The sequence below is a fragment of the Plectropomus leopardus genome, chromosome 9, assembly GCF_026936395.1.
Source record: "Plectropomus leopardus strain MGB_pleo_1.0 chromosome 9, ASM2693639v1, whole genome shotgun sequence".
Classification (NCBI taxonomy): domain Eukaryota; kingdom Metazoa; phylum Chordata; class Actinopteri; order Perciformes; family Serranidae; genus Plectropomus; species Plectropomus leopardus.
In genome coordinates this window covers 4,401,285-4,420,591 of record NC_142184.1, presented here as the reverse complement: position 1 = coordinate 4,420,591, position 19,307 = coordinate 4,401,285, and the positions used below count along the sequence as shown (strand labels likewise).

The following is a 19,307-nucleotide window of genomic DNA, read 5'->3' as shown; positions in this document are numbered from 1 at the left end:
AGGTGTTCACATGACGGAATAGCTCGACTTTAAATCACATCGTCTGGGTGTGTTAGTCCGATTTCAGTTGGACTAACATGTTTACATTCATTTCAAAAGTCCAGTTTTTGTCCGTCTAACACAATATTTTTGACTTTTTTTCGACGTCATGTAAACATGCTGAGTGTTTCCTGTCAGATATTATTTGATGGTAGTTAAAAAGGCAAAAGGTAAGAACATCATGGTGAGAGACAGAGGCTAAATTGAATTGTTTTTTGTGAACAGGGCCTACTGATATTTGTGTTATCACAGTAATAGAAATAGTTGGCAGTACGTAGTTAAACCGGTGTATCTGCACATTTATAATCTGGACAGCTGTACCTCCTGTGCAGGTAGTTGGACTCTGGGAATATTGGAGAGCTACATGAACCAGACAGACTGAGGGCTAAGGGAGGCAGAGATTAACTAGGGGGCGTCTTTTCCTGAGTCTAGGTTTTTATTGAAGCTGAAGTTTCTCACAATTTAAGACTTGTGTTTTAATTTCCACTCTCTGCTCTAAATTCATGCTGGGTTTTTTTTTTTGAAACATATTTTCATTTAGGTCACATAAGTGAGGCCTGCTCCAAGTGTGGCAGTTGGTAAAATAAGTTAATTGGTGCCACAGTTGTAGTTAAAGCGCTGTCTGTGTGTGTCTGTCTGTGTGTGTATGTATGTGTGTAGGTGACAATAGTGGACACAGGGGTGAGGGGGACCATTGCTGTGGGCCTGGTGCCGAAATTCTACAGGCTGGACCACCAGCCTGGCTGGCTGCCATACTCTGTAGCTTACCACGCTGACAACGGCAAGTAAGTCAAACCACAGTCATCTATTCACTACGGTACAGCTATGGTTTCTTGCATGGTTTCTTGCATGGTTTGAGAAAATGGATTGTGGCCTGTTGGGGCTGCATCCACACATAACTACATCATTCATTCCCCATATGATTCTCCTCAGCTCTTACTTTGCATTTTTCACTGGCATAAATCTTTAGGTCATAAATATATAGTGGCAGAAAAGAAAAAAATAGCAAACAGTGAAACATGCCTATAACAGTTTATGAGAGGTCAAGGTGACCTCTTGGAATAGCTTGCTTTGTCTGGCCAATAGTCCAAAACCCAAAAAACCTGGAGAAAGCAGCAAATCCTCATAATGGAGGAGCTGGAACCTGCGAGTGTTTTGCATTTTTGTCTGATAAATGATTTGTATGTTATTGATTTCGAAAACACAGCACGCAGGATGTCGACCAAATACAGTTATTGCTGTCTACCTAGAGAGCACTCTGTCAAAAGCAAATCATTTCAGTTACAAAAAAAGTAATGATTAAATGGTTATTTTTTCGCAGTAACAAGCATTATCCCTCAATTCTTCCAAGGTTATACAACGGCAACCCGGTGGGACAGCAGTTTGGGCCAAAATGTGCTCGTGGTGACCGCATCGGCTGTGGAATACACTCAGAAAATATTGAAGCAGGCTTTACAACAGTATTTTTCACCAAAAATGGTAAAGAGGTAGGTGCTTTTAATCACAATGACATCCACAGTGCTTTATTTGCATGAGCTGAACTGTCTGTGCTGTTCCTTGTGTTTCACCCATTGTTTCCCTCGTCTTTGCAGGTCGGTTCAGTGGAGGTTCCCGTGTCGGCAGAGGGGCTGTTCCCCGCCGTAGGGATGCACTCCATGGGGGAGGAGGTGAAGGTCGACCTGCAGGCGGAGTGGTTGCTGGAGGAAGATGATAGTATGATGATGGTGGACAGCCATGAAGATGACTGGGGGCGACTTTACGACGTCCGGGTTAGCGGCACGGTAAGAAGTAGTACAAATCTTGTTTTCTTTATGGTGAAACGACATTTTGGAAACATTTTAGTTACGTTCAGAACGGGCATGATGGTCCTGTTTGATTTCTAGTCTAATTTAACACAAAGATGGTGAGTATTCGATTACGTGACCATGTTTCTCTAAGTAGCCACATTAGAGACGTTTTCAGTGACTCATGTGAGCTGGCTGATGGCTTGGTAGGGTTCCAGGTGAGACCATTAGCTCACCTGGTAGAGCGGACGCCCCTCATACAGAGGCTGTGTCCTTGCTGCAGGTCAGCAGCTGCATTCTCCCCTTTCCCATTTGATCTTCCCTATCTAATAAAAAAAAAAAAAAAATTAAGAAATAAGCAGAAAAAAATGACTGCCATTATTTTGGTAATCATGATTTGTATCATCAGCTAAATTAAACCAGACAGTGGTCAAACCTCTACTGAAGTCCACTTTTATTGACTCTTTGTGACTTCAGTACCAAAGGAGTACTCCTTTGATACCTTTTTTCTTATGGGATACCCATCATCTGATGGAAACATTCAGTTGCTTAAAATGCTACCAAAGTCCACAAGAGTGTCCTGCCCTTCTTGGGTCTTGGTCTCGGCCCTTTAAATTCTTGGTCTTGTCTCGGTCTCGGCACTCTGTGGTCTTAGTCAAATCTTGGTATTGGTTAGTATGGTCTTGACTACAACATTAGCAAGTTGTTATTCCTAACCTGACACGTTACGGGGGCACAGTTTGACGTAGTTGTGTAAGTTGTGTATTAAATGTAAGCAACTGAAATGGAAGGCAGATTATTGAAATATGGTGCGAGCATTTTCTGTCACGGCCTCTGTTGGCCCCTTAAGCAGCGAGACTATAAAACATGAAAAATAATAATTGCATTAGCAGAGACCAAAGTGAGTTTCTTACTCACTCCTGACCAGTAGCAAAACAGACAAAGTATTCATTAATATTAGACAGAAAAAAACATTGCCCACTTTTCGGGCTGTACTATTTAAGGTTAAGCCAACATATATAATCTATATAATTTTCTCAGTACACTAAATGAGTATTGTGGTAATCGCTTAAGCGCAGAAATGTTGAACATAATGGTGTGACATATGAGTGTTTATTTGCGTTCCTTATTTTGTGAACACAGAGACAATGTATGTGAAAAAGAGCGCATCACATACATTTAGTTTGTTTTTCTAACATATGCCTTATAAATGGGACAGATTACAGTGCGGCTTTTCTGTTGCTTGTAAGTCTGCGTGGTTGTTGCCAGCTCTCAGTGTTTGTTTTTTGGTCTTACAAGATCCTTCAACTGCCTGTTCTTTAGCAAATCCCTCTTTGTTGACAACTGTACTTAATGCTTAAGCAAGAAAGGCTCAGTGATCCACTTTTCTACATGCATTGTTATCTACCAAAGCTATTTCTCTGCAAAGTATCTGTTTGCTGCCGTTGCTGCTCTCACTCACAAAGCAAATTAAAGAATATAAGACTTAAGGGTGTATAATTAAAGCATGCAAACTATAAATCAGTTTGATTCCTAGGAATGCCATATATATTGACAGACCTGGACTACTTTGATGCCCAAGGAAAACTCTCAAATATCTTTTCTTCAAAATGCAATCAGTGCTAAATGTTCAAATTTGTAAACAACAATTTTCCAAAATATTTTCTCTGGCAAATTTGCAGCATAGAGAGGCGACCTCTAGCTCACCTGGTAGAGTGTGCCGCCCATACAGGCTGAGGCCTTCGGGGCGGCTGGGGCTCAATTCCAACCAGTGGCCCTTTGCAGCATGTAACCCTCCCTCTCTCTTTCCTACCTTTCCTGTCTTAGAGCTGTCCTATCAATAACGGAGAAAAAAAAAGTCCAACTCCCACGCATTTGCCGTGTGTCTCACGCTCTCATGATACCTAGGAAAATCTCACGCCAAAACACAGCGGGGGCAGAAGTGTTGAACAATCATGTAAAAAAGTGAACGACTTTGACTCCAGAACAGCTGAGTGTTTGACAGCCACAGCGTTTCATCATCGCGGATCAAACAGATGATGGTCGACAGCAGCGCAGCTTCTCCTCAAAGCACCGTACTCGAAAGTTTGTAATTCCTGAGTTAAATGATTAATAGCAGAGACATTTCACAGGCGAGTCACAGAAGTTGAAGTCAGAGTTTGGCCCATTATCAGCACGATGTGCTTAAATTTACCTGAAGTTTGTTTAAGATGGAGCTTTTAATTTTTATATAATGCTGGAAAATTTAATAAATAATGATGAATCATATGTTTATTGCCCTCCAATAAACCATGGTCAAATAAAACTGTCAGTGAACTATGAGGGCAAAAAACAAACCACAAAAATAATCATTTATTAATCAGAATTGAAGTAAAATGTTCCATTAATCGTGATGTTGATTTAAGGCATGAGGTTCAGACCTTTGTCGGGAGGATATTTTAGTAACTGGACCTCTGTGAATTTTAGTAGAAAATAAATATTTAAACCAAAATTAACCTTATGATATTTTCATATCTCACTTAGGAGTAAAAGGGAACCTTTAAGCTTGACAGAAATAGTAATTTAATGTATATCATGATATATATCAATATCGACTAATATGAAAAAAAGGATTGTGATAAGACTTTTTTCCATATCGCCCAGCCCTAAGCCCAGGTGTCTTTGCAGTCTTTACAGAATACGATACCCTCTAAAACCCCAAACAAGTTGTAATATATCAGCATATCAGATGCCAGCAAAAAATCCCATATCATGCTTCCCTTGTGTGTATGAAACTTAAATAATCGGAAATTGTCAATTATAGCAAACGTTCACCTTGAAAAGTGCTTTACTATCAGCTTGCTATTGATTTCCCGGACCTAGATATACAAGAAATATTAATTTTTGCGTTAAAAAAAAACAAACAAACTGCAGTACCAACAATACGGTATTTGAGAGCTCTGCGTAAATTTTTCGCTCGAGACTTCGGGATTTCCCTGCACTTCTTACCCTGCGGACTGATGTTCGGCCTCGTTGGTGGTGGGGTTAAAGGGTTAGAGGGTTAGAGTTCAGGTTGAGGGCTGTTTTCTCAGACTCAGACTAAACTATGATTCAAGTAGCTTTTGTGAGCCAGTCGAATGGAATTCATTGTTGGCAACAACTGTGTCATCATCAGCGTTATCACGATGCTTTACTCCCACCACTTCACTGTAGTGAAACTGTAGCACCTTTGTTCTGTGTGAAGGTGTGAGCTCTCATCTCCTCTGACTTCAAAACCACAAGACTACAGGCAGGTCTCTCATTGACACAGGAGAGATGGGGGCCAGCCTGTGTGTGGGTCCCGTATGTGGTTACGTGATAAACGTGTCTGTCCGCGGCGGTACACGATCATCTGCCACACATATAGCGCAGAGACCGTCATCTTGTCTGAAAGCAGACAGAGGTCATGAAAGCAGAGAGCCGTGGGTGAGAGGGATGATTCAACCAGCTGTCTGTCTCTCTGTCTGTCTTTCTCTCTTATGTTTTTCTGGACCGAGGAGTGGCAATGGCACGAAACGCGTTGGTGCAGCCAAGTGCCTGGCACTCCACCAGGTTGTAAAAATTCAATAAGTGGAGTAACGGGACTCTAAGGAATCTTTTACTCTTTCTCATGTGGTTGGAGGTTTTCACAGCTGGGGTGCTGGGCTGCACGGTCCGCTCTGCAGTCCAGCAGTGATTTCTTCTTTTCTCCTTTTCTTTTGACTTTTCTCTCCTGCTACCATTAGCCCCCAGGATCCACAACGTCAGTCATCAGTCAGTACATTTTCATGCACGGATTAAGTCAAGCTACAGTTATAACTATTAGGCCATTTGTCCCAGTATACGTGCACCGAGGAAGAATCGATTTATGATGCCATGCTTGGTGGAGAAATGCCCCCTTTCAGCTTGTTGCCACAGGCCAAATCATTTTTATTTACAATAAGTTTGGGGTACAAACCGCTGTCACGTACATATAATCAGATAGCGCTGAGCAAACTCTGCCTTCATTGATTAGTTTGAAGTCACCTAAAAAATCAATATCAGTTTAAGTTTGTGCTATATTTAGAATATTTTCACTGCTTTACCACAGCTCTTACCAACGAGGATTTACATTTATTTACATTTACTTTAAAAGTTCAGTTTTAGTTTGACTAACACAAAAATTAGACTTTTTCTAACATCATGTAAACGGACCGACTGTAAGGGTTTAACCCTTTAAAACCTGGATTAATATCAGTTTTTCTGTGTTACACCCAGATGCATTTCACAACAGTTAAACGTTTGAACTCAAATCGGTTTCATTCAAAAACGTGAAAAAAAGACAAGGATCAAAACTTGGAGAAATGTGATCAATGATCAAATTTGTGAAATGTGACACAAAAATGACATTTATATATATATGTAGAATAAAATATAATATAAATATAAAATATATTTGAAAAAACATAGTAATGATTTTTATAGTTATATATTAAAATTTGTGTTGTAGAATACATATATGGGTTTTTTTTTTAGCATTTTCAGATCATCATAGATTATTTTTGTCTTGCTTTTCATGCTAATTTCAGGCAATTTTCTTTTAACTTTTTACTCTTTTTTTTAAAAAAATGTTTTTTTTCCCTTTGCCAGTTTTTGTGTAATTTCTTGTCATTTTGCTCATTGCCCTCTTCCTGTGTTTTGGAACGAAATCAAGCTAATTTGCTCAGGTTTCAAAGGGTTAAGCGGGTGCTACACTCAGACTGATAGGGCTGTCAAGTTTTGACAAGTGCAGGATTTAGTGAGGACACTGGAGACAGGGTTGGGTGTGGGACAACAGAGACAGTTGCTGCGTCCTGGAATGGCAGTGAAAGTTTGTAGAGCAACAAGAGCAATAAAAGGAAGTGCGGCAAAGGAAATTAAAAGATAGGAGGAGGAGGAGGAGTGAGGGGAAAGAGGAGGTTTGTTTTGAAGGAGTTGCAGGATTAGTGTGAGGTAAGATTATGCTTTAAGGGGAGAACATTATGTCAGCCACAAGGTGGTCTCACTTAATCTCTCTGTTGGTTTTGACTTCTAATTCATTTCATTGTGCGGTTTCAACCAGAAACTCTCAACTTTTCCAAGTGTCGACTTTGAATATGTGAACACAGAGTCCTCCTCTCCTCTCCTCTCCTCTCCTCTCCTCTCCTCTCCTCTCCTCTCCTCTCCTCTCCTCTCCTTTCCTTTGACCTAGTCTCCTCTTTGCTCCTTTATCTTTATTCCTTCTCTACTCTCCTGCTCTCCTCTGTTGCTTTTTTCTCCCCTCTCTCCTTCTCCTCTCCCCTCTCCTCCTTTCTTTTCCTCCTCTTGTTTCCTCTCCTCTGTCCTTGTTCCTTCTCCTTTTCCCTTCCCCTGTTTCTTCTCCTCTTCTTCTTGTCTCCTCTCCTAATCTTTACTCTCTCCTCATCTCCTCCTCTCTTTCTTTCCACTGTCCTTGTTTCTGTGCCCATATTTCTTTTTCATCTGTCCTTCTCTCTCCTCCTTTTCTCCCTTCTTCTCCTCCATCCTTGTTTCCTCTCCTCTGCCTCTCTTTCCTCTCCTCTTTCTATTCTTTACCCTTCCAGTTTTTCTACTCCTCCTCCTTCCCCTCTCCTCACCTGTATTTTTGTCCTCTCTATTCTCTTTCTTGTTCCCTCTCTCCTCTCCTTTTTCTCCTCTTTCTTGTTCCCTCTCTCCTCTCCTTTTTCTCCCCCCTCTTTTAAATACTTTCCACTCCTCTCCTGAATCTACCTGTTCTCTATTTTCTATTATTTTATATTTCTCTTATCTCCTCTTTTCTCTGTCCACGCCTCCTCTCCTCTTCTCTCCTGTATCTTTATCTCCCTCCTCTCCTCTTCTCTCCTGTATCTTTATCTCCCTCCTCTCCTCTTCTCTCCTGTATCCTCCTCACTTTCTGTTTGCTCTCTCCAAACAGAGCTCCTGTGGATGTCACCAACATTTTACTCCTTCTTGTCGAGCCCGTAGCTCTCAGCTATATTTTAAAGGGCATGGAAATATTTTTCCTCCTTTCTCGCACGTGCGGCCAAGCAAGAGATGTTTCCAGTCTTGGTGGTTTCCGATGATTTACTGATCTATCGTTCGGTTGCCATAGATGCATTACACCTCTGTGGCTGCTGGGTTGTTTGTTTCACCCAACACCACCTCGTGTACATTCGGTCAAAACGGGGAAATAGTTTTTACACGTCGCTGTTTGATAAGTGTGGATAATAACCGTTCCGGATGATAGCTATCCTTACTGATTGTAAAAGAACAGGGTGACGGAAAAGATTGCTGCAAGATAAATGACTTTTCTGACTGGTATGCTTTTGATGAGGCGGTTCTGAGAAGTGCAAAGCCGCAGAATGCAAAGAGCACAATGGTGATGGTAGCGACTTGTCTGCAGCTAAGTCTTTGCCTTTGTGAGCTGCTTACATTACAGTTGGGGGGGAGGCCACTCCTGTTTAGATAGGTGGGTATCTGATCCCAGATTTCTGCCCACTGTCATCACACCTGCCTCGCCAAATATTCCCCCCTCTTGCTTCTGTTCTATCCACTCGAGTGTTTATCTGTTTTATAACTCTGTCTTTCTATTTCTCGTCATTAAATCTCGGTTGTCCTTGAAAACGGCTCTGATACAGTCGGTATAAAAGGAAACTTTTTCCTTTTCAGGGAGTTCACAGTTTTCACTCCTTATTTCGTTCTTTTTTTTCTAACTCCTTGTTCCTTTTAAGCTTTTAAATCACTCGTGTGAAGGCCAGGGTCCCTGCGGATCATTTAAAAGTCTTAAAAGGCAATAATAAGTAAATAAGGCCTTAATTTGGTCTTAAAATGTCATTAATTATTTTTTCCTAAATCTTAAAAGTGGCATAGAAGACACAAAAGTGACAGTTTTATGCATCTTTTTTTCTGAAATTTAATTGTTAAATCTCAAAATAATATGTAGCTTAAAAAAAGAAAAATTCACAGAATTTACTTGTTTATTATTTGTTTTATATACGTAAGTACATATTTGGGCAAAATTTCTCCCTAACCCTAAGTTTTCACAGACAAAACACAATGCATTAATTTAACCATTTGAAACCTGATCAAATTGGCCAAACATCTTTCAAAAACATTGGAAGAAAGCAATAAGCAACAATAGAAGACATTAATCAAAAAATGTGCAAAAAGAAAAAGAAAAAAAAGGTTCCAAAACAAAAGTTTAAGTATTTAATTATAGTAATAGAAAATATAGTTTTCTGGACATTTTTCCCTTACTTTAAAACCTTTTTTTTTTTCATAAAAATCTTTAAAATCTTGCAATTTGCAAGACATTACTTGTTAAGTTGCTCCTTTTCTTGTTTCCACTGTTTTTGAAGAAGAAATCAAACCAATGTACTTTGTGTTCAGATGTTTAAATAATTTTGAAAGGTGTCTGAACGATATGGTTGAAATGAATATTCTGCCCTCGTGGTTCTACTTGAGTGGGAAAAATGAGGTAGATGGAGTGAGTTTTGATTGGACGGCTGTGCCTTTGTTGGCTCTGTGTTGCCTATAAAGAGTTTCACTGGCAGCTTGATATGTGATGAAAGCACGTTTGTCATTCTGCAAAATGTAAACATGAACTTGTGGCAGATATTTAAAATTTATTAACTCTCCTCAAGAGCAGCACCATTCCAAATGAACGTTTATCTCTCTGCAGTGTTACACTTTGTGCAATTTATCCTTCATTTGGTAACAAATATTTTATTAACAATAAACTGATGGTGATTAATGCCTCAGCAGCCCTGATACTGCAGATCTGCACAGAGGAATTAAACAGCAGAAAACAGTAACAGAAAGACATTATTTCTTTTATCACTGAGATTTATTATTTTGGTGTTTATCTAATATGGACAAAATACAACACATTCATTTCACCAGATGTGGTTAAAAGATCATTTTTATCAGCAGTCCTCAAATGGATGCTGCCAGTAATGTGCAGATTTAATGTAAATGCTTTAACAGTTGCAGTAAATTAACACGGAAACATTGCATCGTCAAACATTTAATCCAAATGAGATTTTCCAAACAAACTCTTAATATCAGTGTCATTTTTAAAATGTGAAAAAGAAGAAATTATTATTTTATGTCAGTGATGATTCTGCTACTGCTTTAACACATGCTTTTTCTGCTAATGATGATAATTTAAATAATAATTATTTTTGCTGGTGCCTGCTATTGTCCCAGAGAAGGAAAAAAAGTACACTGCAGGTAAAAAAAATAAAATAAAACTATTCTACTTTTTTTAAATTACTTGTTATCACTTTAAGAACAGGGGGTCATAAGCAAGAAAATGCAGACAATCAGCTAACTATAGTTAACTATTTGAAACATGACATTTATGCTTTTATACTCATTTATAATTTCAGATCTGTCAAATGAATCTTTATTTGCAAAGTGTTGCTTGTGCAGCTGTCATTTTGACGAACTAGTGGCACTTTATACAATCTGAGAGCCCCAAAAAGATGAAAAAATTCTGGCTTTAAATGTTGTACTATTGTGCATCACAACAAGTTGCGGCAGTGACGCTTTTGTAGTTAGTTTATAGTAATTTACTCTTTTAATGGTCAAGTGTGTGAGATTCATGGGGATTTTGTTGCATCTAGCAGTGAAGATTGCAGATTGCAACCAGCTGAAACTTCTCCTGGTGAGAATTCCTTCTTCATTGTTCAGGAGGTTTTTAGTCGCAACGAATTATCCGCAGAGGTCTCTTTCTATTCAAAAGAAACAGACCGGGGGATTAAAACCAGTAAAAATACAAAATAAAGCTTCGTTTCGTGTCACAAATCAGTGTTTCTCAGATGCTGTTTGGCACATCAGATCATTGCCGTTAGCCTACCACCTGCTAATATGTGGTCATCTTTTTTTTTTTTTTCTTTGTTAACGTACAATCCAGATGTTCAGGAGTTTTATACCAGGAGCCGAATTATCCACAGAGGTCTCTTTCTCTCCAAAATAAACAGACCCAACAGTTAAAACCAGTAAAAACACATAATAAAGCTGTGTTTTGCCAATGCTGCTTATTGCAGAGGGACTTCTAACTACGGTGGCTAATGCTAAATGTGATTGGCTCTATCTAGAGCCAGTGTTTGGTTTGTCCGTTCTGGGCTACTGTAGAAACATGGCTGCTTCCTTATGTAGATTTAAACAGCTCATTCTAACCTAAAAAAACCCACCGATTCTTATTTTCAGGTGATTATACACTAGAGAAAGCATATTTATGATATTTTATTCTATTTCTGACAACATATCCCCCTAAATCCTACATACTGGACCTTAAATAGAGGAAAGAAAATATTTTGATCACATGACATTTAAAAAACCTGAGCTCATCTGATGACTCAAAGCATGAACACTGTGCAGAGAGATTTGACTGATGTGTTGGCTCCAGTTTTCGCTGCTTTTGTTGGCCTCCAATAAATTAAATGTACCTTTACAAATGATCTGGCTTCTCGACTTGTGTAAAATGAGCTCATTGTGCATACATTGATGGATTTACTTTCTCTTTGTCATGACTGTCAGCTGAAGGTGTCTTAGGCAAACACAGCATGTTTGATAAAAATCCACATGCCACCATGCTCCTGCTCCCCGCTCTGCTGTTATTCTGGAGAGGAGACATTTGGCTGGCTTTCCACTGCGTACGTGCGGCTCAGTGCGAACACGATCCTCCAATCCTCTGCCTCCTGTTGTCACAGCAGTCGCTGTGCCCACCAACTTAATCCCCTCAGCTGCGGATGAGCGGGCCGACAAGTAAGTGGACAGCACCTGAGTCTGCAGTTATCAGTTTTCCCAAGTGTGCTGGTGCTCCCTCGAAGCCCATATCTCACGTTCACTCCCTCCGCCTCTCTCCTCCCCCAACCCACGTGGAGATTAAAGCTCTTCAAGATGTATGCAACTTACCCTCTGACACATTTTTTTGTGCTGTAGAGGTGCACAAAAGTTTGGCTCCACATTGCAGTATCCTCTCGAGAGCATCTTCTTTACGTGACTTTGAACCACACCAATCGCTGTCCAGTAAAAATCATCGTTGCTCCGTTCCTCGTTGTACCTTTTCCAGTTTCCACAGCCAGCTGTAGTACCAACGCCCCTCTAGGGTTGCCTGCTTCCTTCCTTCCTTCCTCTGGGAACAATAGTCAAGAATCCCAACATGACACTGCTCTTGGATGAAAGTTCACAGCTTTCCCATCAAGCTGTTATGGTTGCAGCCTCCCAGGCCGAGCAGTGGCACCGTCATGGTTGCCTCCAGTTCTCTGACCTGAGCAGCGTGAGAAAAGAGGAAACTACCAATAAGTTAATCAAAGGAATGTCATTGGACTGGCTGACGGGAGGCTGGCTGGTTGTTGCAGACCTGTGTCACACAAATGACCGCTTTAAAGCCTGATTTATAGTTGATTTTACGGGAGTCACACCTTGATTTATAGTTGAGTGTCAGATTTCACCATTGTGATGTTAGATGCTTGTGTTACACACAATCCGGGTGTATCGGTAGCTGTATTTCCTTTGCTCACAATATAGTGACGATGGGCTACGCACATTTGTAATAAGACTTATATTTGATGATTTAAAACATTTGGCCTGGTCTCATTACTGAATAGAAGACCACCGCTGTGCACTTGGCTGCAAGTACATTCATTCATTCTTGCAGAAAAACAGCAAAACAGTGTTTTTTTAGTGACCAAGAATAGTGCTGTGAAACATGGTTCATTTTTACCGTACTGATGTTGCATTTTCTGCAGAGATAGTGCTGCAAAAATTTGTTTTTTACTGAGCCATCAGTGCATTTTCTGCTGGGATACTGCCCTGAAAAGTGGATGTTGTTACCGAGCCATTGATGCATTTATGCTAGAACACTGCCACGAAAAGTTTTTTTTTTTTTTTTTTTAATCCAGCTACCACTGCTTTTTCTGCCAGAATAGTGTCAAAAAAGTGTGTGTTTCTGCATCGTCAGCTGTGTTCACACATGCACAGCCTGCACAGACATACATTTTGTGCATTGCGTGGACGTTATGCATCGAACCTCATGGGCAGATGAAGAAATTTGCATCATGTGGACCCTCTTGGCTATGTGGACATGGAAAGTATAATTTGTGCTTGGCTCATTCTGCACCTGGAGTGGTGCATGTTATTCATCAAACTTGAGAATATACTGTACTCATTTGATTGAGTAACAGGCTTTTTTTCCTCTGGTTGAGTTAAACTGAACTCAGAAAATGCTTTTGAACCTCTTCACTTTTTTTTTTTAATGTATCGATTTGCTATGAATCACTGTTTTGTCTTGTGCATGTAAACAAAGAGGCATATGCACATGCATGCGCACAGGTGACACGTTACACAGTCCTGCTAATGGTCTCAGACGATTGCGCTGATCTCCAGGAGGCAGTAACACGCCAAGATATTCTGCTCTGCACCAGCAAAGTCAGGGATGAAGAAGACCGCTAACAAGTTAACATTAATGCAAACAATGCTGGATGTAAAATACTTAATATTGACTTGGATCCTAGAGATTGTTATAAAAACAGCCATACTTATTACCCTGAATAGTGCACTTGTGTAAACATAAAACACTTCATTAAATACAGAAACTGTGAATTTATTATTCTATATCAATATGTCTTGCCATCTTTTCATGGCACCCGTGCTCTGGAGCTATTTATCTCTCACCCTCAAGAGTAAAGTGTTTCTATAAAGGTGGCAACCTTCCTGTAAAACTGTAACTTTTTATGACTTTGTCAAAATAAATCATCACTGATGGCAATACGTGCTGGCATTGGAGCCGCAAGTTAATTTGAGCAACATCTTCCCAGCAGTGTTAATGGTGATAATAAATGGAGTGTATTAAGAGGTGATGAAAAGCTCCACATGGCCAGTGAGTGATGAGTTGTGAAGGTCGACAATGTGGGGCTTTGGTACTCGCAGGTTTCGGAAATCTCACAGGGACGATTGATTGATTAAACCTGCAGAGCGACTACATGCAAAGCACGTCTTTATTGTTTTTGGGCGTTGTTTTATGAAATAACTTGTGGCGGTTGCGTAGTATTCAAATGTTATTGCAAGCGTGTCATACCAGATCTCTGTCAGGACATAAAGGTAGTGGCAGTGTTGCTGCAGGTGGGGATGTTGCCGCGAGGCACGCTGCATGCATCCAGGCAAATACCGTCTTGTCTCCGAACAGTAAATACTTGTTCACCTTACTCCACCTCACTTACTGTGTCAGTGCTATGGTAATTACAGGCTGTGTTTTGATTTTTGCATATTTTTGGTGCTAAGCATCTCTTTGAACTTCCTAACCATGTTAAACAAGGTCAGACCCACGGCAAGCACTTTTGATATCACATGACGCATTACACGCTTGAACAAGAAAGTTGTTAAAGTTTTGTAATTAGTGAGTGATTTGTTTTGGATGTACCTCTTTAAAATAACAAAAGTTTTAAAATGAAATGGATGTTTGAGGCGTTGGTGAAGAACCTGCTGGTAAAGTTTAGTTTGAACATGAAGGAAATGTTTTAAAATATCCGAACTTTTGGATTAATAAGCAGTAGGGAGTTGTAGCGGTTTTGTTTAAGTGATTTATAACTCAAACGAGCGAGCTAATGTAGTGTGTTTCATGTTAATATAAACAAAGTCATGTCATGGTTTAGGTGGAGTACTTTTAACACCGTTCAGCACCAGTGGATGCATTCAGTACAAACTAGGCTTAGGCGGTATGCAATATTTCATACCTTCATACCTTTCCTAAATTTCCCCAGTGTTTACAATGTATGACAGTATAAGTGTGCAGCCCTAACCAAACAGCACAGACACACCCCTCCCTGTGGGGAGGCTGTGAGTCCAGCTTTTGACACCAATAAATACACAAAAGAAACCCACAAAAAGTGTAAAGTAATTTTCCTGTTTTCCTTATTAAACAGAGAAATACAATTGTACACCTTTTGAATTCAACTTTGGCATCTCCATGCCAAGAAAATGCCTTTCCTATGTTCTGGGGCCTATTCTGGGGCAAGTAGTTAAATCTTTAATTTTAACCTACCTGTACTATTGCTCACTTGTATGGTTCTCCGCATCAAAAGGTGCATTGAGGACACTACAAATTGCCCAGACAAGAGCAGCTAGACTTGTCCTACATTGTCCCATAAGAACGAGCGCGGATAGCATGCATCGTAAACTCTTATGACTACAAGTAGAGAAAATGCTTGCCCTAAGCAAAGCCATATTCTTCAGTGATGGTATTTATTCTGCAAGACTTGAGTTTTTACACATTCAAACTAACAAATACATTAACTTTTACAGTCATTTCACCAGAACAGGCCAAAATATGCTACCTTGTCCAAAGTCTTTAAAAAGGACAGTCATTTATCGTGCCATCAATCACTGGAATAGCTGCTCCCTTTACACAGGCCGATCCAATAGTAAATCCTTATTTAGACGTCATTTACAATTGCATTATAAGCAGCTGATCAATGATACATCATGGAGACATGAAATGTAGTTTTTCAGTGTTTTTAATATTTGTTAATTGTGCAAGATAATGATAATGCTCCAACTGAGATGTATTGACCATGTTCATTATGATAATTTAAAAAAAAAAAAGTGGTTTGTGATATTTGAGGCTCAATTGCCTCATTAACTCATCACAAAACACATTTCATTAAAACTTGCTAGTAATCTAGTTAGTAAGTCCACTGTTCCAACAATCACTAACTCTGGTTTGGTCAAAATAGATCCTTAATTCACCAAGTTAGAAGTGAAAAAAAACATGCCATTATTCCACAGAGTCTCTCTGCTGGCCACCTGCTGTTTACAATCCTGTAACTTCTCCCTCCACCACTGGGTGTCGCTGTGTCTTTAAGCTCAGCTGCCTGTTGCACCAGTGGAGGCTGGAGACTGAGCTCTGGTGGTGCGTGCTGTGCACTACATACAATGAGTTTAATAGAAAGAAGAGTGCCTATCTATATATATGATATTAGTGAAAAACATACCTTTGGGGATTTAATACCGTGGTTTAGAATTACACTGTGATACAAACATCACCTGTTTGCTGCTCGCTCATTAAAAAAGCGGCATAACAGAGTGGCTGTAACCAGCTGTGGCATCGTGGCGGTGGTTTTCTGTCCGTCAGATTATTCATCTTGGTCGCCTTATGGCCAAAAGAGTGACTGATGGACAAGTCAGATTTAGCGACTGGAGGGCATCCAAGCCAAGTGAGAGATGAATTAGAGCGGGGAATCACAGCCTCTGGACAAGGACAAGGCCAGCTCATGTATTTTCCAAATTAAAGTGGCACATTTGGCCCAGATCATTCACATTTCAATGTCCATATTTGAGTGTTTAAGCACATGAATTGTAAGGATTTATTATGCGGGAAGAAATAGCAGCGAAGATGAAATGTGCAGAGCTAGGAGATGAAAGAGAAGGGGACAAAAATAAAATAACACTTTTACAAAAACAACATGTGAAAATAGAAATAGACAAAGAGGCATGCCTCCAAAATTTACTGAAAATAATAGTAATACGAGACAGAAAGTTAAGTATGTTGACTCAGCAGCTGTTGTCTTATCAGATCACAGTTTGGTTGACAAGTGTGAACCACATTATGAAGAGGAGGTCTCTTAATTTCAGTTTCACCTTTCTTAAAGTTCCCCCATTAGGTGTGACAGGAAATTGGCAGGACCGCTCTCTGGGCGTTACATCTGTTTCCCAGGCAGCCGCTCAACAAAACACGGCCTTGCACACCACCATTACCATTCTCAGCACTCCGAATTATAGGAGCGAGAGAGAAAGACAGAGATTGTCAGCTATCTCAGTGAGGCATGCTTCGCTCAAGGCTACGTCTCTTTTTCCTGCCCTCTCGTCTCTCTCCTCCTTCCATTACTCAGCAGCAAGAGGCAAAAAAAAAAGAAGGTGTGACTGAATGCTCATTGCACCGAAACTCTTCCTCGTTTCCCAAAAGGACTGTTTTTGTCCAGACATGAAAGTGCATTAGGTTAAGGAGACCAAAGGACACAGCTAATATTAATGCAGACAATAAATCTGCAGAGTACGAAATGAATAAATAGAAATTTGGTTTTGCCTCCAGCAATGTGAGATATACTTCGTCTCCATTATTGTTAATCTGCACGGCAGCAGCACCCTGCAATAAAGACTCTAGGGAAAAGTAAGCTGTTGTTCTTTTTATTACAAGCTGTTAGTCTATTGGAAGTTTTGAAAACCAAAATTGGCAGACATCAGGTAGAAAACATTACAGAATTTTGTCTACCAGCATTTTCATTGTGTGTTTTCTGTTGTCAAGACCCATTTGTGACAATTTGATCAGCAGTTTTCTGCAGCGTCATGCAGACTGATCACTATTAGCTGATACAATTACATGACCGACGACACAGGCTCTAGTTTAACCCTTTGAAACCTGAGCAAATTTACTTACAAAAACAAAAAAGAGAAATGCACAACTTCAGAAGAAATGTCCCAAAAGTTAGCAAGAAAAAAAACGTACAAAATAAATACCCAAAAATAATAATAAATTGCGTCTAATAATTTTTTTAAAACAAACAAAAAACAAAAAAGGAATTTACCTGAAAAAAGGTGCTTAGAAAATAATAATTCAGAAAAATAATTTTAAACATAAAATTATGTGAACTAGAAATGTAGATTTTGGACAATTTCCCTAACTTTTTTTTGTCCCCACATTGCTTATCTTTTTCTTTTTTTTTTTTTAATGTTTTGGGCATTTTCTGCATGATTTTATTAAAAGTCCACCATAGAGAGTGAAGAGGTTAAAGTTCGATCATTAAAGGACGATCATTGACGATTAAAATCTGAAAGATAAATTCAGTACAGTTTGAAACAAAAAAAACAAAATTGTTTTGTAAACATTTGTTTTTCCGTATAACAAATGATGCAATTGCAATATGTAGATACTTAGACATTTCCCTTTGTGCATGAAAAAATATATTTAAAGAAGCAAAATGAAAAAATACACATGTAAAGATGCACAAATGTGCTTGTAGAAAAAAGTGTATTTCTAAACACAATAATGACACATAAACTAAAGTATATATTAAAGTAAAAACGTAGTAACAATATGAAATATTACTGATAATAATCAGACATATGATGCAATTTTTCACAAGAGTTACACAAACATTGCAGTTTCGAAACACCTCTTTTGTCTCTGATCTCTTTAAATGAACTTAAGTATGTACTTAACCGAATCTTGTATAATCTACAGCTACACATTAACTTTACGAGTACTGTTCTCAGTAAACAGTTTAATCTACAATCCACCACAGAGACTGAAATTAAAGTTTGTGATCGCCTCAGCTTCATTTCTGAGTTATTTTCAGTTTGATGTATCACTAAGCAACAGGGAAAATAACAGAAAGGGAAAATGGTAACCTAATTGAGAGACTTTTTTTTTGACGTAGATGTTGAATAGCTTTTCCTACCAGGTGTGTCCTTCAAGTGGCTGGCTAGTCACACACACACACACACACACACACACACACACACACAAACACACAAACACACAAACACACGTAAAGCAAAGGCTTAATGGTGAAGTAATGTTGTCCACCCCCACCTTGTCTGTCATGCTAACCTTTCAAACTGGGGGCGTATTCTTCATCGCACACATGCTCACACATTCACACACATGCACTCACATGGCATGGAAACACTGCTCAGCCTAAAGGCTTTGTGGTTGCCTAGCTGCCCACCTACTCACCTGTATCCACCCATCTTCACCTGTTTGGATGCTTAAGATCAAAATAGACCTGTAAGTAATTGCTTTATCAGCAGGTCCTGCTCATGCAATCTCAAGTGGCTGTTGATACTTGTAGGCGCGTCACCGTGGGCGGTTCAGCGAGGGTTCGTCAGGGTTTGGAAGCGTAAATCTGTCATGGTGCCCACTCACTTAGGACACAGTTGCAAAAGCTGGTTGCGTTGTTAAGTCGCCTCTGGAACAACACCGAGCCGAGGATCCTGCCCAAGCTTGATCTGCTGTGTCTTCGATCTTTTGTCTCCATCTCATCTTTCCCACTTACGCAGACTTACATCACTGCCCTTTGGGCCTTGTCGCCTGAAGAACCAAACACACTAAACAAAGAAAGTCAGGAAAGTTAAATAACAGCAGTAACTGGGTTTACTGAGAAACTTCAGACTGAAGTACAGTTCTGTTCAAAAGTTTGGAATCGCCTTCCACAAAACCTGAGTGGGTATATTCAGATGACTGAGAGAACTGCTCAGTACTTTTCGATGGTCTTTGATGCTTTCACTAAGGGTGCCCCTTGAAAGTCAGAGACTCGAATCATCAGAAGGAGACCCTCAGTCGACTAAGACTGCTTAAAGTCAAGCAGTTGTTTTTTTCTGTGCAATATACTGCTGGGGACGTTTTGGTCACCCGATTTTGCTGCAGAGTGAGTGCTCTTGACTTTGAAATTACATGCCGACAGCGGCACAGAGGAGGAGAGAGACCGCACT

The 19,307-nt window shown here is 39.7% G+C and overlaps 1 protein-coding gene across 2 annotated transcripts in view; it reads left to right on the top strand.

Annotated features, from left to right (window-relative positions):
* Positions 1 to 19,307, top strand: part of spryd3 (SPRY domain containing 3) — a 65,476-nt gene that overhangs the window by 7,841 nt on the left and 38,328 nt on the right. For both annotated transcript variants that reach the window (XM_042491815.2, XM_042491817.2), the window contains exons 4-6: positions 700 to 824; positions 1,391 to 1,526; positions 1,632 to 1,820. In XM_042491815.2, the coding sequence (XP_042347749.2) occupies positions 700 to 824; positions 1,391 to 1,526; positions 1,632 to 1,820 (450 nt within the window). The remainder of the gene's footprint in view (positions 1 to 699; positions 825 to 1,390; positions 1,527 to 1,631; positions 1,821 to 19,307) is intronic.